The sequence below is a fragment of the Taudactylus pleione genome, unplaced genomic scaffold (assembly GCF_031769625.1).
Source record: "Taudactylus pleione unplaced genomic scaffold, aTauple2 ptg000918l, whole genome shotgun sequence".
Taxonomy (NCBI): Eukaryota; Metazoa; Chordata; class Amphibia; order Anura; family Myobatrachidae; genus Taudactylus; species Taudactylus pleione.
The window spans coordinates 427,709-454,785 of record NW_028285319.1 but is presented as its reverse complement, the minus strand read 5'-3'; the positions used below and the strand labels follow the sequence as shown (position 1 = coordinate 454,785).

The following is a 27,077-nucleotide window of genomic DNA, read 5'->3' as shown; positions in this document are numbered from 1 at the left end:
GCCCACACACAGAGCTAACAGAAACTTCACTGCCACCATTGAGGATTGATATAATAAGTACATCTAAAGATGTTGTCAATCTCACCCCCTCTAACACACTAGGAACTCCTGTGTAAAGCTCCTTATGGTCTTGGATGAGTCACTATTTCTACCTGTGTCTTATGGAGTCCATACATAAGGAGTGTATCGGGCAAATACAGGGTTCTCCCGATGCCTGATTCGGGGGATAAGCAAAATCCAACATGTTGGATAATCTGGATTCGCCGAATAAGACTCAAAAATTATCAGAATCAGCGAGTCGGGATTTTTAACATGCTGGATTTTACGGATCTCCCAACAAATTGATGACCATTGGAGTCCATCGATCGGCAGAACGGTTGGCGTATTGAATCGGTTTTGGGAAATCAGGGAATCAGCCCGTAGATGTATGACTCGTATTAGGCACCGTACTTTTTAAGCTTGAGTGGGCAAAGAAGATATGTATGTACAAATGTGTGCATAAAAGAGTATAACATTATGGGGTACAGTTATAAACACTGTCATGTCACTCAGAAACTTAGTGGAAAAACAGATTTGTCGAAAGCTCGAAACCCAATGGGCAAAATATGTACATTCATTGTAAATATCGTCCGAATGGTACCAGTCACTTGTTCTAATCTATACCAGTTCTTAACCATGTTATTTTGCCTAAGTTGGTACTTGTGTTTTTATAAATATAGGGCCTGAATCAGCAAGGATCGCAACTGCTAAGGCGTATGCAGACGGCCGATTGTTTGCCACTGCTTATGCATATACATCGAAGTGCGCATGCGTGTAGGCACCACTGCGATCGGGTATTCGATTGCAGTGACTACGCAGACCCATTGCCGAGTGATTGACAGGAAGTACCGTTTGGGGGTGGTGACGGGGGGTGGTCTGGGAAACGCAGGCGTGTCAGTGCAATTGGACGTCGTTGCAGGGGCGTGCATAAAGTAGCCACTGCAATGGCATACGCGGCTTGAGCTCTCACTGTGTACAGGAAAGTTAGTAATTTAGTGATAGTGTCAGATCTGCCTTAATTGTGAGAGTGGCTCCGATGTACTTCGATGTTACCGATGTTTTGACTGGATTGCAAGGTATTACGGATGTGCAGAGGTGAAGTGGGCGTCTGCCTGTTGTCCGTGCGAGTGCTTTGCATACATTCGCAGCAGAACTGTGAGCGCGATTGCTACCACGATCGCTTGCTGAATCAGTCCTATTGTACCAAGAGGCTGGGGGAGAAGGAAATTAATATTCCCGGTACTCCATGCTATACAAGGATGGTTCTCCACTGAACTCTATACATGCCTAGTATTTAATTCACCCAGAAATAGCCCTTACTGTGCAATGCAACATAGACAGAATAAAGTAATATAACCCAGAGGATTAACAGTTATCCTGCACAAACATCTGGTGCTCATAAGAGCGCAACTTCTGCAAATGGTTATTTTGCAGTTTGACAATTTATTTGATTAAAGGTGTCCACTCATGTGCTGAGCCACTGATTGACCATTTTGCTTAGCAACCAGGTGTTCGTCACTCTGGCCAAGTGGCCACATCTTTGCCAGCTTGGCATTGCCTGCAAGTGTCATCAGAAGACGGCTACAGGCAAAGGCCAATAGCAGCCACATTAACAAGCAGTAGGTTGTTTGTGAGCCCCACTTACTCCGCATACAGCATGGGTCATGAGTCCCTGGATGACCAGCTTTTAAATAGGACCTTTAGTTCAAATAAATATACTGTATACACTGAATAAAAGCTACCATTAGTCTGCCTAAATTGATAATCTGCTCGTCTGCTGTGCTGCTTTTGAGAAAGTGATATGACAAATGAAATTATTCTATTTTCATACTTGCCTAAAAAAAGTCTTCTAAATTTCAACATGTCCCCATATGTTCCTGAATAGCACCTGTGGGTTCCTGGTGACAGCCTCTTCATTATAATCAGTCGACAACCCAAAATGTCAAACTCCCCTAAGGCTGGGTACAGCACACATATACAGTAATAGGACAACAGATTCATAAATAACAAATACATTTAGGGGCCTATTTACAATCAAATGGAGATGAAGATGATTTTTCTATTATCACCGCTAATCAGTGGCGTTACTGGGGTCGGTGAAACCTGGTGCGCCCAATAGATTCCATGCCTTCACACGTGTCAAAAAGGGGGGTGGGGGGGTGGCCTTGCTTGGAAGGGTCGGCGGATCACTACGCTCACCACAAGGTTATATTCCCCCTCTATGCCCACTTGGATGGTAAGGAATGACGCTGGACACTGGGAATGACGCTGGACACTGGCTGATAACGTCAGGGTTCTCTCCGTGAAGGTGATTTAGACATTACCATGATTGATAATAATAATGAGTGTAGGACACTTGGGTTCTCTCTGCAATGAGGGCCTGATTCAGAGCCGCTCGTAAGCGGCCGCTCGTTCGCTCCGAGCGATGTTCGCACATCTGCGCATGCGTATGGGTCGTAATGCGCATGCGCCAACCAGTCAGTGCAATCGGAAATCGAGCGCTCGCCAAATAGCGAGTGCCTGCTAATTTTAGTGACAGGATGAGGCGTTTGTGGGTGGTAACAGGGGAAGGTGCTTGAAAACGGGGAGTGGAGATCCGAACGCAGGCGTGCCAAATGGGCATTTTAAGGGTGTGCATAATTAACAAAGCAGCGTCATTTGGTTGTCTCTTAGCCTGAACTGTTCGCATGATTGCGGCAGGATAAACCTACCACAAGCACTGCGAGCAGTTCAGACGCCTTTCGATGTACTCGATTAATCAACTAAATAGCGGAGATGACGTAGGATGCGAGCGGCCAGGGGGCGTCTTTACAAAATAGCGAGCGCATGTTTCGTTTGCTCGCTCAGACATAGAGGCGTCAACAAACCGCAAAGAGCGAGCGCTCAATTTAAATAGCCGGCCCCTTTTTCTGAACGAGCGAGCGCAAATAGCGTCCGGCTCTGAATCAGGCCCTGAGTCCGTAAAGTTGGGTTCTCTCTGCAATGAGTCAGTAAAGTACATAAGTGCTCAAAACTTAAATATGTTATATTTATATTTAAATTTTCTCTCTAAACAATGTATTACTACATTTCAATACATGTTTCTTTGTATATACAGCTCAGTTGAAATGATGCTCTCCTTCTCTGGGCATCTAACACAAGTCTGCTTTCCTTTGTGCACTATTTGCAGAATATACTGTATATTCATAATTGAGTCTGGAGAAAAAAACCCTTGGCACTAATACTGATCATATGGAGCTTATACTCATCAAAAAAGTATTTGTGATTACATTAAATATTGAAATGCTCATATAAGGCTTATTTGCCAATCTTAGCCGGCGGAAATGATGATTAATTTAGAAATAAGTAATGGAAACAATTAGCAATGTCTAACCATTTATCATCACGCTTACAGCCGCAGTGAAAAGGCAGATAAGTTGGCAGCGCCATGTGTGTGCCCCTCTCTTGTTTCCCAACACAGAAATAATTTAATTTGGCCTAGATAAGGAAAAGAAAGTTTGCTTTAAAATTCAGCATGTCATTTCCACACTCCCCCACACTGTTATCCTGATTCCCACATTGGCAGCCGAGTTGTTAATTACAAAAGTTTGGAAATGACATGAAAATGTTTGCACTCTGCTGAAATTGCTCTAGTGATGTGTTTGGGTTAAAGATAAATGTGACAATTCTGTTTCTCTTACTTGGGTGTCACTAAATCACCACAGACTCTCTCTGCGGAGCTGAACTCCAGCTATTTTCCTTAAAAGGATAAAACACATCACTATAGCTAAGTTTTATCTCCCCGGAGACATACCACAGAGCAGCTCCCAGAAGCCTGGAAATAACAGCACACCACAGGATGTAAGGGAGAGAGAGAAAGACAGATTTAGAAAATTATATATATATGATCGTGGCTGCAGATTCTTTACAATAGTAAAACTTTCTCTTGTCTCATGAACCAAAATAAATGTAAGGGCAAAAGGGAAACCGTGAGCAGTAGAGAAAAAGTAATAAGAGAAACTAGAGAGGTCAGTGAGCACAGCTGCAAGACTTCATATACACCATTCCTCAGTTTTCATACATATTGTTAGTTCGGGTTGGGTACAGGATACCGGCAGTCGAGATGCCAGCGGTCAGAATGCGAACAGCGGCATCCCGTCAGTCAGAAGCCCGACCCAACTAGGTAAGTACCCTAACCCTCCCATCCCGCAGCCTAACCCTCCCCCCCCCCACAGCCTAACCCTCTCTCTATGCCTAACCCTCTCCCTAACCCCAATACTTACCGTCGGGATGCTGGCGGTTGGGATTCCAGCTGCTGTCGGGATTTCAGTGCTGGTATATTGACCTCCAGCATCCCGAACGCTTTTTCAGGGGACCCCACGCTACAGTATTTGTCCCACCCCCTAAATTGCCGCAGCCATGCTGGGAAGCACATTAGTGTTTAAGTTAGTGCTTTGTGTTGAGACGGAGGGGGTTTGGGACGCCAATATCAGCACGTCTCAACAGCATTGTGATGTACTTAAAGAATATCACACACTTTAAACATTCAGATGCATTTGACAAACAATGCTGAGTCTACAACTAGTATGCTAATTGTAATGATTGCCCTTTGGATACAAAGGAGCTTAAATTCAGCATCCGCCCCAACGTGTTGGTATATGAGTTTAAGACGTGGTTCCCAGTGATTATATGATTTTGCATGCATACACAAATGCGTCCAGAAGTAGCATGGACCATTTTCCATTCATTTCACATGACTTTTTCTAATAACTATCCCATTAACTTCAATCCGGTTTCCAGTAGAGTGGGGAGACGAACGGTTGGTCTCCCATCTATAGTGAGAAAGCTTGGGCTGGTTCTTACTATTAACAGGGAAATCCAGAGACTGGAATCCCCCTGTTATAAGTTGGACTGTGCATGGCTGCCTAGAAGAAGCAAAAAAATAAAATAGAATTGGATGTAAACACAATTTGCATTTTTTTCCCAATGTAAAATGTCTTCACCAACTCCACATGTACACCAATAAGTGTCACACGTTTGTTCCCATGCTGACTGGTGAAGGCAGGAGAGTGTAAGTGCGGGCAAAGTGCCGTAATAGCAAATTTGTGTAAAACGCGTCCCATGCTGACCACAAGAAAGACACAAATGTGACTGTAAGGAGGCGAATCACTGGGGCAAGATGGGAGTTGACGATGACAGCGATGACAAGGATCACCTGAACCATGCCCCTTATGCTAAAACTTTAGAAATATATTTACAGTACATTATTACAGTGAGATTAGTTCTGCAGCAAAAATACCTATTTACTGTTGTTTAAAGGAGAAGGTGACAGATACATTCATTTCAGCTTTATAAAAAATATATATTTTGTATTAGAGTCTTGATATAATTTCATTTTAGGGGCCGGATTAAGGTCTGTGGGGGCCCCTGGGCAACAAACATGTGGGGGCCCCTATTAAATGTGGACAAACTGGGGGTATGCGCAATGCAGTGCCCCAAGGAGTGGTTCCCCTTATGCAGTGCCCTCTATGCAATACCCCCATTAGTAGTGCCCCCAGTAGTCATGCACACTGTAGTCATGTCCCCAGTAGTAATGCCCCCTGTTGTAGTGCCCCAGTAATAATGCCCCTAGTGCCCCCAATAGTAATGGTCCCTGTAGTAGTGCCCCAGTAGTAATGCCCCAAATAGTAATGTCCCCTGAGTAATGCCCCCCAGTAGTAGTGCCCCCAATAGTAATGCTCCCCAGTAGTCATGCCCCCAATGTTAATGCCCCAGTAGTAATGCCCCCCGAGTACTGCCCCTAGTAGTAGTGCCCCCTGTATAAATGCTCCCCAAGTATTGCCCCTAGTAGTACCCCCTGTATAAATGTCCCCTCTAGTAGTGCCCCTGTATAAATACCCCCAGTAGTAATGCCTCCTGAGTATTGCCCCCAGTACTAGTGCCTTCTGTAGTAATGCCGCCCCCCCCCCGAGTATTGTCCCCAGTAGTAAAGCCTCTTGCATAAAATAAAAATAAAACCTAATACTAACCTTGAGCCCCGCTCCCTCTGCAGTCTGTTCCGCTCGGCTGCTCCAGCTCCTCTGCACTATGGGAGAGACGTCATGACATCTCTCCCATAGTGCACTGCAGGAGCCGTAAGCCGGAGCTAAAGTGTGAGCTTCAGCCTCCGGCTCCGACTGCAGCTGCGGGGAGGGAGCCAGGCACCCGCTAGTTACAAAATCTGAGCAGGCACCCGGCAAATAGAGGCTCCTTGCGGCGCCGGGCTGAGGTGGGTCAGAGGAGGCGGAACTGGTTCCGTCTCCTCCGGCCCTTAACGAGTGGGGGCCCTTTACGTGTGGGGGCCCAGGGACGACCGCCCATGTCGCCCCGCCATTAATCTGGCCCTGGTCACGTTATTATTATTATAATCCTGTAAATATATGGCAACACAAGTGTTCTGCAGCGCCTCACAAAGTACATAAACAAATAAGTGATCAAGAAACCAGTGACTTACAGTACAGTACAATGCAGGACGAGGACATGGTTTATACACATTGCTGCATCATAGCATAGCAGGGTGTCAGCAAGCAGGTGTTAGGTGCCCTTGTGGGGAGTAAGGAGAAGATGAAAGTTAGGAGAAGCACATGAGTGAAGAGGGCCCTGCTCGTGAGAGCTTCATGTACTATATTGTGCATGAATTGTGTACTGAGGCTCTTCTTGCCACCGGTGGGCTGTGGGTACTGGGACAATAAGGGTTATTTGGACCCCTGGAAAGACCATCTCAGCAGCCTCAGGATAGGGGTAAGAGGTCCATCAGACCCCATTCCATTTGACTAAAGTAGTGAAAAAATTGAAAATAAAATACAGACACTTTTTTTTAAATAAACTCACTTAAATACTAGCTTCACAAACCCTCATTCACCAATTTATACATTTTATATAAAAATAACTTTTTTTTTGTATTCCAAGGTGATCAATTTCTTGTAATTCACTGGAAAAATGTGTAATCTAAGGAAACTCTTTTCGTAATCAATGGGAAATTTCATTAACTTGTAATCCAAGAAATCTTCTTTAGATATTGAGAAATATTTGTCTTGCAATGGAAGGGAAAGCTTCATTTTGTAATCACAGGGAAAAGGTTTCTTCTTGTACTTAAGAAAAAAAATATTAGAAAGTAAAAGTCACAACGGATGACACAAACTGCTTTGAGCCCCCACTGCCAACTGACTGACTTGACCAGAACTTCCCTTAGCTACTTAGCCAATCACAAGCAGTATCCAATGCTAGTCGCGATATCATTGGCTGGTGATAAAGAAGTCCCTGCTTTGATCACACATCAATAGAGGCTAATAGAATCTCTATTGATGCTGGGAAAAACAAGGTAACAATGCTAGGGAGCTTCATTCATGTCACTAGGCAATTTCAACGGAGTTTATACATGTAGTGCTTAAATCCACTGAAATGAAAAGGCCAGTGGAATGAATGTGAAAAAAAACACACAGACACAAAATGCTGATTAAACAGCTCATGTTAACCCATAGTGGGTTTGTACAATGAGTTTCCATAGAGAGCAAAGTGCAGTGACATGCTTTGAAAGCACTGAAATGCAACAAGTGGCATCCAAAAGACTGTGCGGCGACTGTAATTATAACCACAAATGGGTATGGACACATAGTATAGAAGGATTCGGTATGATTTATCGCCCGCCGCATGGCCGGCGGTTCAAATCCCGGAAGCGGCAGCCCGACACAGGTGGAAATCCCGAACGTCGGAAGGTAAGTATAAACTAACCTATTCTACCCCCTAATCCTCCCTCAGGGGTATATAGGAAAGGTTACTGGACTGCACACCCTGAATATATATAATAACACATTTTAACCGTTTGTTTATTATACATGTACTTCACTTTTTTATTTTCATTCTTTATATGCAGTTGTGGCTGCTCTTAACTATCTCTTTTACACTGCACTTTTCTTACTATGGCCGTGCCCTGGGGCGGCTTCGCTGGGCTAGTTTGGGGGTGTCTTGCGCTCTGGATTTGAACCCTAGTATGTTAGGGACCTACCTACCTGGATATGGTGGGTAGGCCCATAACCTTGGCCATGATTATGCTAAAAACCTCTATTGATTGCAAAATGTTATTGCATTTATACAGTATATTATCAGTAATTTGGAGTTATGCACCTGAGATTTGTCTGTTTCTGTGTCCTCCCTTAGGGGTGCCTAACCCTAACCCTAACCTCCCCCCAAGTGCCTAACCCTTATCCCCCCTCTAAGTGCCTAAACCTAACCGCCCCTTCCCTGCAGCCTAAACCTAAGTCACCCAGGGGGGTGCCTAACCCTAACCTCCCCCCGGGGGTGCCTAACCCTAACTCCCCTTCCCCTAGCCTGACCCTAACCCCCCGGGGGGGTGCCTAACCCTAAGTGCCCCCCGGGAGCCCTAAACCTAACCCTCCTCCCCCCCGCGGCTGTCCACGCCCGGCATCACTTTGATTGGGATGCCGGGCGCCGGTCTCCCAGCGTAGGTAAAATGACAGGCGTCGAGATTTTGATGCCTGTCATTTAACCCTTACCGGGATTTAGCAGTCAGGAAGCCGGCGGTCAGCATTGCGTCCGCCGGCTTCCTGACTGTTTCCCGTATAGGATGAGTTATCATTTTGCATACATGGCATTAAAACGCAAGTCAGGTGCAGCGATGAAACATTAGTGGGAAACATATTTCATCCCAGCTAATGGAATAAAACTGGTGGCCGTTACAATTACCCTGCCTATATCAGACAGCAGTTCAAAGGCACAAACCAAAGGAAAGTCCCTGGATTTGAGACTGATAATAAGTTATAACATGGTACAAAAAATTTTGTTCCCTCTACCCACCATTCATTTGGGACTGAAACCCGAAATGAGTGTGCTAAAGGCTCAGTTAGATAGCTCTCTATCTCTGCACAGCTAGCCTCCTGTCCTACATAAATTACACTTAGTAGTGTAGGCCAGGGATGGGGAACCTCAGGCCCGGGGGCCGTGTAAGGCCCGCGGAATCATTTGGTCTGGCCCTCGGAGCTTCTTTCTGCTAGCCCCATCTGGCTAGCAGGGTGCCTAGAATGGCACCCTGCAACCAGAAACTAAGCAGCAGTGCTGCCTGGAGTGTCCCTAGGCTGCTCCAGGCATTGCTGCAACCATCGGTGATTGTGGCCCCTCCCCTATGTGAAGTCACATGGAGGGGGCGTGGCCTGCACCGGGCCCGCAAATAATGTTATCTATATCAAAATGGCCCTCAGCAGACAAAAGCTTCCCCACCCCTGCTTTAGAGGCACCAACAGTGAGGAGACACTGCAATGTCCAGGTGAGTCATGCTGGTTAGAAGGCTAGCTGCGCTACTAATCATACCGTCTCAGTTGGGAAGAGATAATCATTTCACAACAGACTGTACTAATTAAAATAAATAAATAAATAACAAATGAAACTGGTCCCGCAGGCAATTGGTTGTCTTTAGATTTGCACACAGTTTAAATGATTAGGTTCGGTTTAAACTACTGCAGTGATACAGTAAACATTGCCAGCGTTCTGACCGTTTCTCCGACACTTTGCCGCTAATTGATTTGCCTGTTTAGCACAGCCCCCAAGAACGACCCAACAAAATATTGCCTATCTACGTGAGGGCAGGGGCACTGAGAGATGGGTGGGTGCTGGTGAAAAGAGATAAAGGGGGAGATGTAGCAAAGCTTGGAGAGAGATAAAGTACCAACCAAACAGCATTTAACTGTAATTTTACAGGCAGTTTTTGAAAAATGAGAGCTAGAAGCAGATTGGTTGGTACTTTATCTCTCTCTCTACTTTATCTCTCTCAGGGGCCTATTCATCAACACTAAAATAACGTTTTTAAGGACATTTTCCTTTATTAACGTTATTTTAGTATTTATGAAGAGACTTAACACAGGAGATATCATTGATATCATTAAGTCCCCCTGCGTTAATTTCCATATGGAAATTATGGTATTCATCAAATTCCGAAAATTATGTATTTCCAGAATTTGATGGAGGTACTATCCGCCACTGTGAGGTGGCGAATAGCAGGTGACACTTACCTGCTTCCAGCTGGGCAGGTCCGCCGCAGCTCCCTCCGGCGCTCTGGTCCCTCCTCTGGCTCCGGTGGTTGCTCGCACACTGTGTTCTCCCAGCAGAACACAATAAAGTTTAGAAAAAAAGAACACTTTTTTTTTCTTCTCTATACTGTACTGTGGTGTGCTGGGAGACCACGTGTCAGACCAGCAGGACGGAGCCGGAGGCTGCAGCGCGGCAGGTAAGTGCGGGACGGGGGGGGAGGGATGGGGGGTACACAAAATTACCGCAGCTGTAAGTAGTACTGCGCATGCGCTGGGTTTGCCAATGTAACAGTGCATGCACAGCACGGATTCCAGCTGCGGTAAATTAGAGTAGATAGGGAAAACGATCTATTTCCTGAAAAGCTGTCATCACAAAAATGACAGTTTTCGGAATAGATAGTTATGGAGAGGAAGAATGATGAATTCCTCTGGTAATTAGGTAGAACTCCATGCGAGTTCTAAACATAATATCCCAATCAAATTTTAAGGTATGATGAATAGGCCCCTCAAAGCTTTGCCAAATATCCCCCAAAAGTTGGTTTCTGTAGACAAACGTTAACTGTGATTTGTTGTCTAATAGATCACGTGACCATAAACCTTGTCATATATAGCTATTAAGCTTCGCTTTCTGCTGCCGTATAACAGGGATGTTGGTCTGAGTTTCAAAGTATTGAATAATGTTCTGTTTGTACTGTAAAAGGTAACAGGACAAGATTTGTGAATTGATGTTATGTGAAATGTAATTGTTGGTTTATCACAAATTGTTACACAACCTAAACCATTGGATATAAGCTCTACACTACTTATTGGTCAATGTGCCCAATTCCCTGAAGAAAATAAATCAGCAGGCACCCCTCCTTGGGAATGCAGGAAAGTGGTTTACTCTACAGTGAAGATAAAGTCAGCTTGAATATTTAATCCAATCTAGGAAATATTGTACGATGCAGCATTTTTAGCTGTCATAGTAACAGCAGCTCACATCCAAGGCTCAAATAAAACAATCATTTCTCTCAAGTTCCACTTGTCACACTGATGTTTAAGCCACTGAAAAAAACCTGCTCTCATATTGGAACTTAAAACTGGGCAAAGATTTAAATGACGTAGTACTCTGTATCCACATAAGTGTATGCAATCTGCATACTGAATTCTTAAGGCTCCGATGTTTGCGCAGTACTACTACAAAACGCCATTGAGACCGTGTGTAAACTCCAAATCCATTTGACAAGTAGTAGTTAACAATTTTTTTTTGCGTTTGGAATGTCATAGTAGGTTGCCTAAATTTCCCAAAGCATTTACAAACTACATACATAAATGATTGGACCAGGCAGAACAGCACTTCCAAACGCCAGCAATGTCGCAAGCAGGTATGGCGTCGTTAGAAACTTTGGATTCCATTTTTAGAACCAATACAAACATTGTATTAGGAAATATGCACAAAGATGAGGGGACTGTGTTTGATTGTGATGGAATGGTGGCCGCATGTATGGACTCAGGAACAGCCATCAAACAATTCAGCCCGCACTGATGGAACATGGGGAATGCAATGAAGTCAGGTGGCATTTAGGTAGTGATAGGATCCCAGGGAAATACTAGCAAATGGCAAACACAATGATGATCCACACAAGAGCTAACAAAATGGTGCAGAATCTCCAGAACATGGCTTCTAATAAAAGACTGAATTTAACCTAAACTTATAGGAAATAGTAAAACAGAGCATGCAATAATTCAGACATTAATGTACATAACAGGGAATGATTAGTAAAGTTTAGAGTATAGCATTCCCCAGAATTAATTGAAGGGTAGACTACTTTGGAAAACCACAGCTTAACCAATTTTGCCCATGAATAGCAAAGAGGGAGAGACCCTTACCCAAGAGGGAGAGACCCTTACCCAGGATTCCCATCATCTTATTCGAGGAGCTGGCTCTTACTGTGGCACTTAGTGCTCGAGAACTTGTGAACCACAAAGAATGGGATTCACTGTGGAGAGAAGACGAAAGCAAAAGGCTGGACAAAATTGTCTACAATACAGAAATAGTACTCCCATATCGCCCGATTGGCAGAAGAGTAATGATACAGCTCTCTAAAAAGATGGGTAACAGAAAAGTGTCCTATTATGTCATTGTCATTACTGAGCATGAATTTTTATTCTTGGTCTGTCACAAGATAATTTATTTTGAATGATAAATTAGGAAGGGGATCTTCCATAACAACCAATCAGATGTTGGCTATCATTTTCCAAATTGTTTTTAGAGAAAAGGCAGCCATAATCTGATTGTTGGCTGTAGTTTACAGTGCATTTAAACACAGTGCACCACGTTAATACATATAATGCCTAGATGGGTATGATTACAGATTACATTTGACTCTTTAAGAAATTGAATAAGAAGCTACAAGAACAAGACTATCTGAAAGGGCGAGTACATCAATTGTCATTACCTGGTTGTAAAATAAAAATAAAAAGTATTTTTTTTTTAATAATCTTTTTCTGAGAGAGCTGTCTATAGATTTCAAAAGATGTCTTGTCTTTTTTCTGTTTGTATAGCACAAACCTCCTCAGGGAAAGGTTGAAAGGAAAGGTTCCCTTCTTGCAATTGGACAATTCTCTGTATATAAACTAGTACAGAGTATATGGCACTTGGGTTATACAGCCCAAGAAAACAATTTCCTTTATCCTTTGCAGACTGGGAATTCATCGATATAAAAAAATGCAAATATGGGGCAGGCGAATGGTGAAAAAGTGAGGGGTATGACATCGGGAATTCTGAAATTCAACAGAACTTTTTATTCACACTTTATGGTTCTGTCAACCATTCTGAACTAGTCAATTTAATTAAACTTCTAAAAATTCTATATATGAATCATAACATTCAGAGTTTGGAATACAGTAAAGTCGCATACACTCGGGACAATGTGATGTATGAACGATATTAGTGAAAGATTTCCCTTGAGCTTTCTGTAGTGCAGGAAAAACGATATTGGGTGCGCACACTGACGGATATCTTTCAGTGAAGTCATCCTGCCACATCTCTTCATTCTTGACGATAGCATCTAAATTGGCCTGCATGTACAGACGACCAAAGATATTATTATCATCCAGTGGGAGTGCGCATCGTTGGTCGTTCATTGTATACACACAGAACGATATGAACGATATATCATTGAATGATATCGTTATCGTTCATATCGTTCAAATGTATCGTTTTGTGTGTATGCCCCTTAGGTTATAGAAAGTAACTGTGCATCTTGGTAAAACCATGCTGCACTGCAGATGTAAAATGTGCAGAGAGATTTAGGGGTACATTTACTAAATTGAGAGTGTTTAGAAGTGGAGATGTTACCCATAGCAACCAATCTCTCAGAATGGCGCTTCCGGCCAGCCGGGAAAGTAGGCAAATCTCCCGTTCGGCCGCCACCCCTTTGCATTCCCCTGTATCGCCTCGGATCCCCTGCATCCCCATACACACACCCCCGCAGCTGGGGGGGGCCGATGCCACGATTCACGCTGAATCACGTCATCATGATCCCGCCCCCTACTTCACAATGCAGTTTATCTCGACACTGTGAAGAGGGGGCGGGGCCAAAATGATGTGATCGGGCGGTCACGCCCTGCTCCGCCCCCAACACTGCATCATCTCTCTGCCACACCCGTTACGCTGCACTGTGCCACCCCACTCTTCTCCCCCGCTACAGAAGCCTGATAACCCCCTCCTGGAAGGAGGGAGCTGAATGTCAGCAAATGTGATTTAATACAAAAAAAATAATAATTACTGCATAGTTAGAAACTTAGAAATTCAACATTATATTACTGTAATTTTTTCTAACTAAAAAGTATCTCAGATTATAAACTATGGCTACCTACATAAGATCATGGGGTAAATATAATAGCCTGTGACTTGCAGCAGGCATCGCTGATATCCTGGCGAGTCTAGCTGATATGTTATGGTTGATTTTGCCTTTTAAATGATTGCTCCTTTAAAACATCGGTCAGACTTGCCATAAGCTTGCCGATGCCTGTATTGCACAGGCTATAACATTTACCCCCATTTCTCTTGTATAGTCAGATGTGCGGTTTGGTTTTCCTGAAATACAAACAGACCCGAACTTAGGGGATCCGAGTCGAATCGAGTCCTAGTTCAGTTCTGCAGTCAGTTCGGAATTAAAAACTGAACTTTTTTTGGATTGACTGTAAATGTAAACAGGTCTAAAATAGCCTTTTTATCGATTTTTCTTGATTTTTTTTTTTTTAGCGATTTTCATAGATTCTTTAGGAATCCAAAACTGAATTCAAACCATAGCACTTGAGGGTGGTTTTGCCAAAAATGATGAATTAGAACCAAAACCAAAACACAATGGTCCGCACACATCTCTAATTACCAGTATCTTGGTTTGTTTTAGTATTTAGAATTAAATTAAATTGTATAAACTCCTGTAAATAATGTGTATAAATGTTGCGTTCTTATATGATCCTTTATAATTCATTTATCACCACATCAGTGATTGTCCTAAAAACTCATGTACTATACGGAATAACACACCCTTACTGTAACTTATTCCAGATTTTAAGTCAATTTGCAGATACGCAACTTGCATGAAAGCATTCACACTTCAGATGGCACATAACGCTTTAGCGACTTGCAATATCCTTATCATTTTCGATATGTGTACATAATTCCATATCCCATGACCACCTAGGGCTCTATTCAGCAACAGTGATGATGTTGTCCAAAATATTATCGGGCAACATTGTCACGATTTTTTATCAATTGTTAAAAGTTATGGCTGCTATTCAGCAATATTTTTTGCAGGGACAGCGGTTGCGGTAACACACTCTCTCTGCGATGTTACAGAAGCCATTGTCATCGGTATCCGAAAACAATCCCTTCCGTTTCCGCATGCTCAGTCATACGCTCGGGAACAGTCTTGTTCCCTGCTTTGCTGTGAACGCGGACGGGTAAGTACAACTCCAGCCTGGCCAAATAGATTGACATGTGTACACAGGCTTTATATTAGTCTCTATACATGTATATTTATGTGCTTTTATATTTAAAATGTATATATAAATGTTAAATATAATAGCACATAAATGTATACAGAGACTAATATAAAGCCTGTATACACATGTCAATCTATTTAGGCAGGTTTGACATGCTCTAATTGGACTTAATTACCTGTTGGCGTCACCGGGAAGCAGGGACGGAGACTGGGCAGAGCTACAAGATCCTGCAGGGACTTATGGGAAAATTTCCCTCTGTCCCTGCAGTTTTCGGGGTATTTAATGTATTTTCTTCATATAATGCCATCCTGAGATGGCGTTATATAAAGTAATGATTTTTCGAGTAATTTAACTCTTTTTGCTTTGCTGAATAGCAAAAAGTGTTAAAGCAGTGTGGAGATCAATGGCTGATCCCTACAGAGCGGTACTCAGCGAGATGAGAATTAATGGAGCAGATAATTACGTTATCTTCTCCATTATCCCATTGCTGAATAGGGGATTTACATAAGAAATACGGAAATCATTGTTTCCGCATTTTTTATGTAAAAAAATCATTGCTGAATAGACGCCTTATCATCATATTGGTTAGGTGGTCTCTATAGCAGAGAGTTTGAAGTTAATAGATTCAACTGCTTGATGAAGTACCCCTGAAATTTGTATTCAAATATTGGCAGAAATGTGACAGGTAGCGCCTACATTACTTAAAGTGATTGAAATGGTTAAAGAGTGAAAGTAAAACAAAAATGGTGGCGCCAGATCTGACATGGCATGATGGGAGATCGATTGCCAGTAACACAGTAGCACACACAGGTAATCAAACATGGAGTAATAGAACTGTGAGAGGCTGATGTGACTGGGAAGATTAAAGCTGAATGAAAGGGCATAGCGAAACAGAACACAGGGTTCACCTGACACAAAATGTGGCATAAAAGCAGACGTATGAGTCAACAAAAAGAAAGAGAGAGGGGAACTGTTGATAGGAGATAGAAGACATGGTCTAGAATGGAGAAGAGTAGAAGAATATGATTATTCCATGCCTCAGAGCACAACATTCCAATGTTAGCCTCCTGTTGCTAGGGAACCAGGCATAACCTCCATTGCTAGGCAGACAGAACAAAATATGGTCATGCCTCCGACTCAACAATAAGAACATAAATTGTTTTTTCGGGGGGGGGGGGGGTTTGCTACCAATTCCATTAGGAAATCTCACCTATTTATTTCATTAAGAGGGAGGTCTCCTATTATTGTATTATAAATAGAGGACATATGTGTGAACAAGAGTTGTAAAATGCTAAAATTATTATGGATTGATTTATATGAGCTATTGTACAACAGGATAATTCTTCAATTTGTATTTTAATCCTTAAAATACTTTGTTAACATGCAACGTTAAATATAATAATACATTTAAATGAATGTATATTATATGAATCCTATGTGTATGGATGTTCTAGGCTGACACTCGGAACTGATGGGATGCGCTGCTAAAATTGCTAAAGAGCATGAGAGAGAAAGTGAATGTGTTTAACATTCTTTAAGTGATTGACAGTGGCAGTCCCCAAGGATTGTATAAACTGTCCCTGCTGTTTGAGCTTAACTCTGAAGGATTCTGTCACCCTCTCTGGGGAATTCATTCAGCTAACCCACGCTGTGATTATATAAACTGCATTCATCAGTGACTGGATATATAGAAATCGGATGAACTGCATTGTCAAATGCTCTAAATGTTAGACTGTGCAGATTTGTCCTATAAACTGGCTTATAAAACATTTTCCTCCTTTTCTAATGGCAAGCCGCAGCAGAAAACAAATGTTTTAGAATCGATGCCTTATGCTTTTCAAGCACACTGAGCTGAAAACAGTGCGGCTTGATACCTCTTCACCTGCTGCGAGGTGATTCTCCTTTTTTCTGTTGACAGCATACTGATAGCAAGCGCTCCTATTTTCAGAACGCCATGCGTTACTTCTAAGACATTTAAGTGTGAATCTGAATACAGTGTGAAGACATGGTAGGGTAAATTACTGAGTCACACAAAACAGGTGGTAATTGTGTATTTATAGAGGTGGATCATACAGTGAATGTTATATGCCAATATTTTGCAATGTGCCGTCATTTGTGTACCACTAGATATTGTCTACCTACGGCTTCTAGTTTGCTCTTTTATTCATGCTTGCAGCTATAGTTCAACAAAATATGAACTGGTTAAGCTTGTCCCTGGTTAACCCAAAAGCTTCCTATGAAATAGATTCTCCAGTGTTAAAGGGACTGTGACATACTGTAAGCAAAAGTTCACAGAAGCTACAGAACTACAGGTTGTTCTAAAGTTTGACTTTTAAAAATTATATAAATATATATACCAGCCTGGCTTGTCTGCCACAGCCCCACCTGCACTATAAATAAATATATATACAATTTCCTCTGTCTGAGCCTCCACTTGCTTGTTGGAGAATGTTGGATAACCAAGGAGCCTCACTGATCTGCAATACAACTTCACTGCATGTTGACTGAATGATCAAACCACATGTGCTGTAATGCTGATCCAACCATCATCATCAAGTTACATAGTATGGGAACAAAAGTCCTTTTAGAAACAAGTGATTGCATGGGCGCTTGGTGCAAAAGAAAACATTGGTCTTTTATTACAATATCTACAACCGGTGAAAATGAGTAAGAAAGCTTTTGCTAGCTATCTCGTTCACTTGGGGTAGAATGTAATTTGCATGCAATGCAAACACACAAAGCTACAAAACAAACAGATCTGATTATAGTTAATTAGAATAAAAGGGGAATGCATATTCATGACATATACTTTCAGCCCCACAAATTGTTCTCCACTTCACTCTGATTCATTTCCACAGTAAGGGAATGAAAACATTCAGCGTCTGGAGTGATCTGGAGCACCCGCATCTTGATGTGCCACTGGATTGTCAACCCACGTGGGAACTGTGGGTGAACTATCTTGTCTTTGATATCCTAAAATAGTTTGTATTATCCTAATATATGAAAATAATATTTGTGAAACAACACAGCTGGAAACACTGATGAAAATATTAAACATTACTTTTATTGTACATTTATAGTAAGGCTGATGAGACTAGATGCTAGCTCTGTGAGTGTTGGAGCCTCCCAATATTCGTGTTACCCCAGCCACTGACCAAGTTTCAGTCATACGGGGAGAGGGTAAAGTGAGTATCATTCTTACCTAATCCTATTGGCTGAGATATTGTAAATTGCAGCCTCAATTCTGGTTTGTTACAGGGGGAAATCCTCTCCTTATTACATGTGGTAATGTACCAATGGTTGGTAACCACATTTCCCCAGTTTAACACAGCTGGACTGAGACATGTTAATTGAATTAGGCACTTAAGTGATAGACTACTTAGCAATTACCACTAAGCATAAAATAATGCTATTCCTGAATCACACACTTCTGAGATAACCCAGAGAAACTGATGATGTACTATTACTGTTCTAACTTTTCCATTTCATGTGTTAACACACTCTTCCTAATATCAACATTGTTCCTTCCAGTATTCAACTTCCCAAACACAACTAGGTTAGTGCCCACACCATTTACCAGGCACATATTTCTGAATTATCTTTTAAATATTCCTTACATATAAGCACCTTATGAATATTGAACTATGATATTCAACCATCCTCAGGTTGCACCGAGTTCCCTAGAGCAGGGGTTCTCAACCTCAAGCCTCAAGTTTCCCTTACAGGTCATGTTTTGAGGATTTCTGTGGGATATTTACTGCCCCAGCAAATAGATTACTGTAACTTACCTGTGCATGATTAAAGATATCCACATACTGTAACATGACCTGTTGGGGGTACTTGAGGACTGGAGTTGAGAAACACAACCCTAGTGTGTAAGACAATATACAACACATTACATATAGCTTTCAAACATAGAAAGTGTGTAGTTTCACATACCTGGACATCTGACAACAACACATAGATGGGTGCAGTTACTGTGGATTTTGGGGAAGAAATGTGCACAATAGCCCATACAGAAGTGTTAGTTACACATTACTGCAGAGGATGAAGACAGAAATGGAAAGTAGAAGGTGCAGTAGGTAGGTAGTCTATACACAGGTGGATGGACAGACAATACAGAGAGCACTGAACTAGCACAGACAGGATGCTACAAGGACACAACGCTTAAACCCTGCTGCTTACTGTGGGCTCTTGGGGTAGAAAGGAAGAGTGACATGGCTGAGATCCTGGATGTCAAAAGCAGTTGGCTCGGCTGAAATAGCCTGCCTCTTGGTCCTCTGCTCCCCTAAGGTGTTGGTAGTTTGTTTCTGAGCCTGCTGAGTGGCTGGTTTAATTACAGATCGATACTTATCCAGCTCGTTTTGCAATCTCTGAATTAGCTCGTCTTTCTGGTCTAATTCGAGCTCTAACTCATCTATAAGAGCATCCCTCTGCCTGAGCTCCTCGATCTTCTCCTGCAAAGCATACTGCAAGTCCCGCAAAGTGCCCATATTCCCGGCAGGGGCTCCTGCTGCCTTTCCTTCTCCCTTCGTCGTCTTCACGGTCACTCCAACCCCCCCAAGTGCAGGATCAGCCACTTCCTACTTTCTCCAACTTTATTTCCCAACAACAGGTCCTGATCCTCGCTTGTGCGTCCAATTCACCTAGTCGTGTGTTTCAAGGTCCCACTGGTCCCCACGAGAAGTTCCCCTTCAGGATCCCTTAGCTGGCTCCCTTATACAACTTCCAGGTCTCTCTCTGAGAAATGTCGGTATTTGTATCCGTCGTGCTTTAAAATCATGAGCAGGTCCTCAGCCCCCCTCTGTTGGAGTGGCTCACGTCACACCAGTCTTCCGAGGTTTTTACACTTAGATCCAACGAGGAGGTCCCTGCTGCTGTCAAATGCTGGGCAAGATCCACCTTTCCAATCGTAAACAGATGCCTTCCTTGTGCCTTTCGCCAAGGAAATTCCTCTGCGCTCCAGGGAATCAGTACACAGGTCACCACTCGGAGGTCCTAGAAAGTCTTCGCTCCTGGATGATGTGATTGTTAGAGTGTGTGGCAGCAGTCAGAAGCCAAACCAGGGAACATTTGCATGCATGATCACAAACTAGAGGAAAAAAAAAAATCCCTCCCTCTGTCAGAGACACTATTATTACAGCAAGCTGGGCTATAGTAAAGGGTGATTTCGATCTATCTGCGTCAGGGCTGGGATATCAAGCACAGGAGAGAAAGAGGCACAGAGGGAGCAACAGACAGGAAGAAAATCTGCAGGAGCTGATCCTCTGCGCTCTGGAGTATAGAGACTAGAGGAGAGTGCTGGAGAGCAGGCATGTCTTTCGCAGTGCTTCACTCTCTGCCTCTACTGTTATAGCATAGGCTCTCTCTGTGATGCCTCTATTACCAACATGTAGGGGTGGCTCAATTCCTCTGCTCATATTAGGGTCTTATCAGCTGTGCTAATGCATATTTACCTTGTCAGCGCTCTTTTTGCTGTTAAACATATTCGTCTCGCAGTCCATACACAGGAGGTCTGCTAACTATTCAGCACTTTATTCTCAATTGCATATAATCGGTTTTTCCACCATAGCTCCTTACATATGTCGAATTAACACTTCTAAGTCAGGACTTGTCAACCCATGTATCCAATTCCATAGGAGAGTCTTTTTTAAATGTGTAGTGTGCTTGTTGCATGTAACGTAATCATATTTTACTGCATTCAGCTGTTATATACTGTACTGTTTGTATCTTCTTATGTGCCCAGTTTTAAAGCTTGTATTATGTTTTATTCTCTCTGCTGGGTTTGGGGGGAGGGGGTCATTGGCTCATGTGTTTTTTTTTTTTTTTTTGTAATATTAAGCTCTCTCTTGGCTTCCTGCTTTTTTTTGCCATGCTGTGATATGTGTCAGGATATGGGTGTAGATGAATCTTGCAGTAATCATCCCCTAGTACTAAATGGCCTGGGGGGTAATATTCAGTTACTGTATGCTAAGCTGAGAGTATTTATTAAGAGAGGAAAACCGTGCAGCTACTGTACCACGCTGCCATCTCGCACCATGTGTTCACACAGTCATTATCACTCCTACTCCACAGGGGGTGTTTGTGGTGGCGACAGGGCTAACCGCTCCTTTCTGGCAGCGATATGATGCCTCTATTAACCTGCTCACTGCTGGGAGGTTGATTACTTAATTATATTCACCCATCATCGTACCCTGACAAGCTGCCATGCACACTGAGCAGTGTATGGAACAAAAGGAAAGGATTTGTGGATTTGTAAAAATCCTTGGCTGTTTCAAAAAGATCTGAAGCTTTATTTTATTGGGCTGATGTTGTTTAATTTTGTAGCACGTAAATAGTTTTTAATTGCCCAGCACTATGCATAACAGATGTATACTGATGGAGTTTTCAAGCATATTACTGTACCTGAGTTACTGCAGGAAGCATTGTGTCACCTGGGCAAGGAACAAACGGATGTATGGGCTTAGCTGTTGTGGAATTAAGGGGTATATGAATCAAAGCTTGATGTGAGGTAAAATTGTGAGATGTATATCACCAACCAATCAGCTTCTAACTTACATTTTGCAGGCTGTGTTTAAGAAATGATAGTTTGGAGCTGATTGGTTGGTGATATATATTTCACAATTTTATCTCACATCAAGCTTTGATATATATACCCCTTAAAGTCCCAGCCTCAGGTGTGCAGGTTATGAGGGACTCGCAGCTCTATAACAACAAGGGAAACACACACCGACCCTGTAATATCTCTAGAGGCTTGCAGCCAGAGAAGTGGCAGTGGTATGCCTGGCTTTCTTGCTTCTACCACAGACCTGTGGAAGGGAAACCTAAGAACGAGGGGCCAGTGAAAATGGACAGTTCCTGACCTATATTGTAAAAGCTAAAACACTTTGTAAGAAATTAATTTCAAGCAAAAACTTAAATAAAAGTTATTTTATAGCTCATCTCTGCTCTGGAATCCTCAGGCACCCAGAGAGCAAATAAATAGGATTCCGTGCTGACTGGAGCCAGATCTGAGGGCTGTAGCTGTTATGGCTGGGAATGAGGATCAGCAAATGGCACTTCTGCTGTCCTGATACCTGCACTGGTGGGATCTCTTACAATACTAATACACTGGCTGACAGAAAAAGCTCCCAATATACAAACTTCTTAGCAGGAATAATGTATCGGACACCTATGTGAATCAGCAAGTGATTAGAATTCTAATAGTACGCAGGGCGATGTACAGTAGCACAAATATTTACTATCAAGAGCTGTAAGCACCCTCTAACTCCCAATATTCAGTCAGTATGCAAACTTGGTTTATAAACAATTTAAATATAACACCGAAGCAACAAGAGGGTTAATTTCACTTCAGCCTGCAATTTCATACAGCACCATATGAGGGCAGCAATTCTGCAGTTTTCAATACTTCTAGCTACGCGTTACTACTTAACACTTAACAGCATCACTGTTTCTTATTCCTTCACAAGTGCTCTTCCTATTCTTGTAAAGGCTCCTTGTTCTCCATGACCACAGGCATATTACTGATAAACAACTGCAGGGGACACAAATAAACTGTCTCCCTCTAAGGGAAAAGCAAAGGCACAAGTCATACAAGCAGAAACTCGTAACACCAACTCAAATATAATAAAAGATCTCATTAATGATTTAAAAAAAAAAACATAAATAAAAAAAGTCTTGTAAACTTTGTTTCACAATTGCTTCCCACAGCGTATGACCAAAACATTACCACAGAGTCAATTACAGTTCAAAGAGTTCACAGAATAGCCCCAGAGAAAGAGATGGGTCATAATAAGAGTTTTTTAAATTATGCTGACAAAGTGAAATGAATGGAAGCCTATCACAGGCAATCATCAATATCAATGAGATACACTCCAACTGTTCCCGGACTGTTCCCACCAAGTGTGTCTAACATTTGGTTTCTCATATCTGGCCAAATGTAGAATCTTTCACAATAGCAAAATCTTCTTTTGTGATTAGGGGTCTATTTATTATTCCTAATTGTAGCAGAAAAAAATTATTTTTCACCTACTTTTGTAGGAATGAAGTATCAGGGCCATTCATTATAAAGGTAATGCATGAGATATCCTGTGCGGTCACAGTCACCCCACTGGCGCCGCCATATACATCTGCGCTGTACTAAGGATACACTTCCCGGAATGTCACACGTGACATCACGCATAACGCATGGCATTCTGGGAGGAGTGCTCCTCGGCCGTGGTGAGAGAGGAGCAGACTGGCCGCAGTGCACCTCTGCGTTTGGCGTGCCGCGTGCATGCTCCCTCACTGCCCACTCAAAGGAAACTTTCGCCCTGAGCTCCAAATGGTCTAGAACTTGTCCTGAGTATGGGGACCCGCATTCATAAAGTTCTGAAAAGGTACGTTTTCAGAGACTGACTGCAGGAACTTATGCCATTGTCCGATGACAGTTCCCAGAACCCCGCTCCTTCCTTTGGGAAGGAGGTCTGTGCATAGAGGGATGCATTTGGATTTCCCCACCCGGGCCTGCGCCTCCTCCGTTCATGTATGCACCATAATATGCAGCAATAGTATTAGCGATAGGGCTGGCAGGGACAACTGCTTTTCCACGGAGGCTTTTATAGCAATCAGTGTGGAACTTTACAGTTCACTGGGCTGCTAATACTTGAACAGTATTTATGACCGAATGAGGATTAACATTACAGCTTGAAGGACAATCTCTGTCTTGATCTTTAGGGGGGAATTGTAATAGCCTGCAGACATGTTGATGTTCAGTGTTCGGATTTTAACTAGGGGCTGCAGCCACCCCAGTACAATTTGCCACCTGCAGGGAGTGCCTAGCAGTGGCAGTGATTTCTCATTGGAAGCGCTCCCTGCTTATCACAGTTGGGCAGGCTGTGCCAGGACTAGGTGTTTTCTCCCCCTGGGACTGCCAGTCCGGACTGCTATTAGCTGAGAGAGCGCTTTCAATGGGAAACCACGCCCCTGCTATAACATCAGCCCTTTCTGGCTTGTAGGGGCTGCAGCCGATGCAGTCCCTAGAAGCCTGATTGTTGAGGACGGCAATCATCTAAGAGGCAAAACAACCTGGTTTTGCATATTAAATGATTGCCACTTTAAAACATTGTGCAGACTCGCCGGAATCTCACTGATGCCTGCATCACACAGGGTATTACAATTGCCCCTAAGCAGGGCCGACTCAAGGCATGTTCGACCAGTGCGGTCAAACGGGCGCCACCCTATAGAGGGCGCACCCCTCCCAGCCTTTCCCGATTTCAGCGGGACAGTCCCATTTTTCGGGGACTGTGACGCTGTTCCATCCATAGTTATAGGGTGGTGCTGGACCCAGAGAAGAATGGAGAGAGCTGGGGGCAGCCAACTACTGATGTAGTGCTGGGCTCGCCCCCAGCCTGACATTAAATGGGAGGTATGCTATACGGGCATGTCCCCAATTAGCATCATTCAGGGGGCAAGGCCTATGGTAATTAGGCCCTAACCCCTATTTGGCCACAAAGTTTGGGGTATCCGGGTCCCTGGCTGCACAGGGTGCAGCTCCTGCTGGAGCCGGCCCTGCCCCTATGGCTAGTTTTGATTCTGATAAGGCTGATAATATGCACCATCTACTTATGAAGATATTAATCTGACACAATTATAACCACTGATCTTTTTGTATGTAATTTGCATTAATTGTTAATGTTATAAGGCATTTCAGAGTAATTTTTACTTTATTATATACGGTTATTCTTATTATAAAAAAAAAAAATCACGGTCCCAATAAAGGTGCCGTCGTCTTCTCTTCATGAGGTTCAGAGTGGTTCATTTGTGTGGTCCAATGACAAACCCAGACTTGTTTAGGAAAATCCACGATCACCCATCTTTGAATGATATTTTCATGCAGCACAGCTGTGCCATATTGTGTCCTGGCACTCTACGGAAGGGAGTAAAACATGGGTACTTCTTGAGAACGAACTGGTGGGTGACCAACCTGTGAGATTTCTCCCCTGGCTCTCTTCGAATAGGAGACCGACCTCGGTTTAGGGAGTTCCTTGTGTGAAGGCTATTTTGCAAGTTTGGGACAAACTGAATAAACAGTTGAATTTATAACAAGATCAACCGATACACCGCTTGCACTGCACATGACATATTCGCCACAATACTACTATTTGGGTCCTATGGACGTACAGTGTGTGAACTGTGGTGCCCTACACTTCTTGGTAGAGGAGATTAACGTCCATTTTTCCGACTGCTGTCACAATGGAAAGGTTTTTTTTGCCATATGTGGTTGTTCCACCATATTTAGCAGAAGTCTTTATGACAAATACCCTCAACTTACGGACTCATTATCCATAATATCCTCAGTAACTAATATCCGTAATATTCTCCATAACTACGGCGGTTACCGCTGGGATTCCCTAGTACTACTTATTTATGTTTCAACATTACTTTATAGTCCCAAACTTACTATTCATTATATTTTTAATAATACTACATTTAATTTCAGGACAACAGCAGAATAATTAAAAGCGAATACATTTTCTAATAGTATGCCTGCTTACTCTAACAGAACGTCCGGCCAGAGGCATTTTAACACAGGAGGGGGCAGTGTGTAATTTCTTTGGACCCCCTCCCACAGGAAAAAAATTGCACTGGCGAATGAACTGAAAACTCTAGCACTGTGCACACACGTAATATCTTTAAGAAAATGGTGTTTTATTCACAGAAAAGGCGGTGTAATATGTAAATTCAATGGGTGCGGGCCGGTGCGCACATTTCAGTAAGGGAGTGTCAGCTGAACCGCGAGTTATGTAGAGTAGGACAGAAGAATAAATACAGCTTTTTCCAGGTGTAACATTTGCAGCAAGTATACTGTAGGCTTGTCCATTTACCACCAAGTAATGATGATCAGTAGCAAATCGAGCACACAGATAAGGGACAGAGGCAAGACGTGAACAACTCTGTATGTGGGGGAATATGCAGATTTATTTATCTCTGAGCACACAAAGTAGGAGCATATACAGCCAATTTATGTTCAACTCTGAGTTCCTATGCCCCCAGTTCTACAACACTATACAAACAGGACACGATGTTTAAATAATGACATTCTAGGAGGCAGGGCTGCTGCTATCATCTTTAGCCATACAGCAACCCCTGCCCCTAGAAACACACCATCGGCCTATGTAACTCCAGAGCGCATCACTGAGTCTTTTCCCCTCTGACAGTCCTGATCAGTCTCATGCTTGCAACCACGCATGAGACTGATCTGGAGGATTGCCTGAGTTTTACAATAATTCAGAGATGCCAGTAAAAGTTATAACGCTCACAAATAAGAAAAAGAATCCCCATACGAGTGCACAATGTTTCGGCGTAATTAGCATAAAATATAACTTTTATTATTAACTATTAATAACCACCTGAAAAAAAAAAAGTTATAATGCGATCCCTGCTAGTAGCCAACTTTTACATAGTCACTTTTCTTGCTCCATAAAACAGCCAGTTTGTAACAGTGTTTTCTCCCCATGGGAGGGTTCCCTGTCCCGCATCGGGAGGGAGTGACTGAGTTGCTTCCAATGTGAAAGGAGGTTCACAGCCTGATATATACAATGTCCCAGCATGCACATGCCTACGTCATATTCCCTGTTATCTTCCCTCAGATACACCTAAACCAGGGGTGGGGAACCTTTTTTCTGCCAGGGGCCATTTTGTTATATATAACATTATTTGCGGGCAAGGTGCAGGCTATGCTCCCTCCATGTGATGTCACACAGGGGCGGGGCCACAATCGCCAGTGATTACAGCAATGCCCGCAGCATCCTGAGGAGCTGTAAGGGCAGCGGTGTGACCATCTGAAGCATCCGAAGGACGCTACATGCGACACTGCTGCATAGATTCTGGCTGCCAGGTGCCATTCTAGGCACCCTGCTAGCCAGATGAGGCTAGCAGACAAGAGCTCCGAGGGTCAGACCAAATGAATCTGCGGGCCTTATGCGGCCTCCGTGCCTGAGGTTC

At 43.0% G+C, this 27,077-nt stretch overlaps 1 protein-coding gene across 2 annotated transcripts in view; it reads right to left on the bottom strand.

The window, feature by feature from the left end:
• PRKG1 (protein kinase cGMP-dependent 1) overlaps positions 1–27,077 on the bottom strand; it is a 1,225,781-nt gene that overhangs the window by 974,014 nt on the left and 224,690 nt on the right. The window contains exon 1 of one of the 2 annotated variants that reach the window (XM_088459634.1): positions 19,278–20,381. The exons of the other annotated variant lie outside the window; for it this stretch is intronic. Within the exon in view, the coding sequence (XP_088315760.1) occupies positions 19,278–19,585 (308 nt within the window). The 5' untranslated portion in view covers positions 19,586–20,381. Of the gene's footprint in view, positions 1–19,277; positions 20,382–27,077 lie in introns of those variants that run through there. 2 annotated transcript variants of the gene reach the window in all.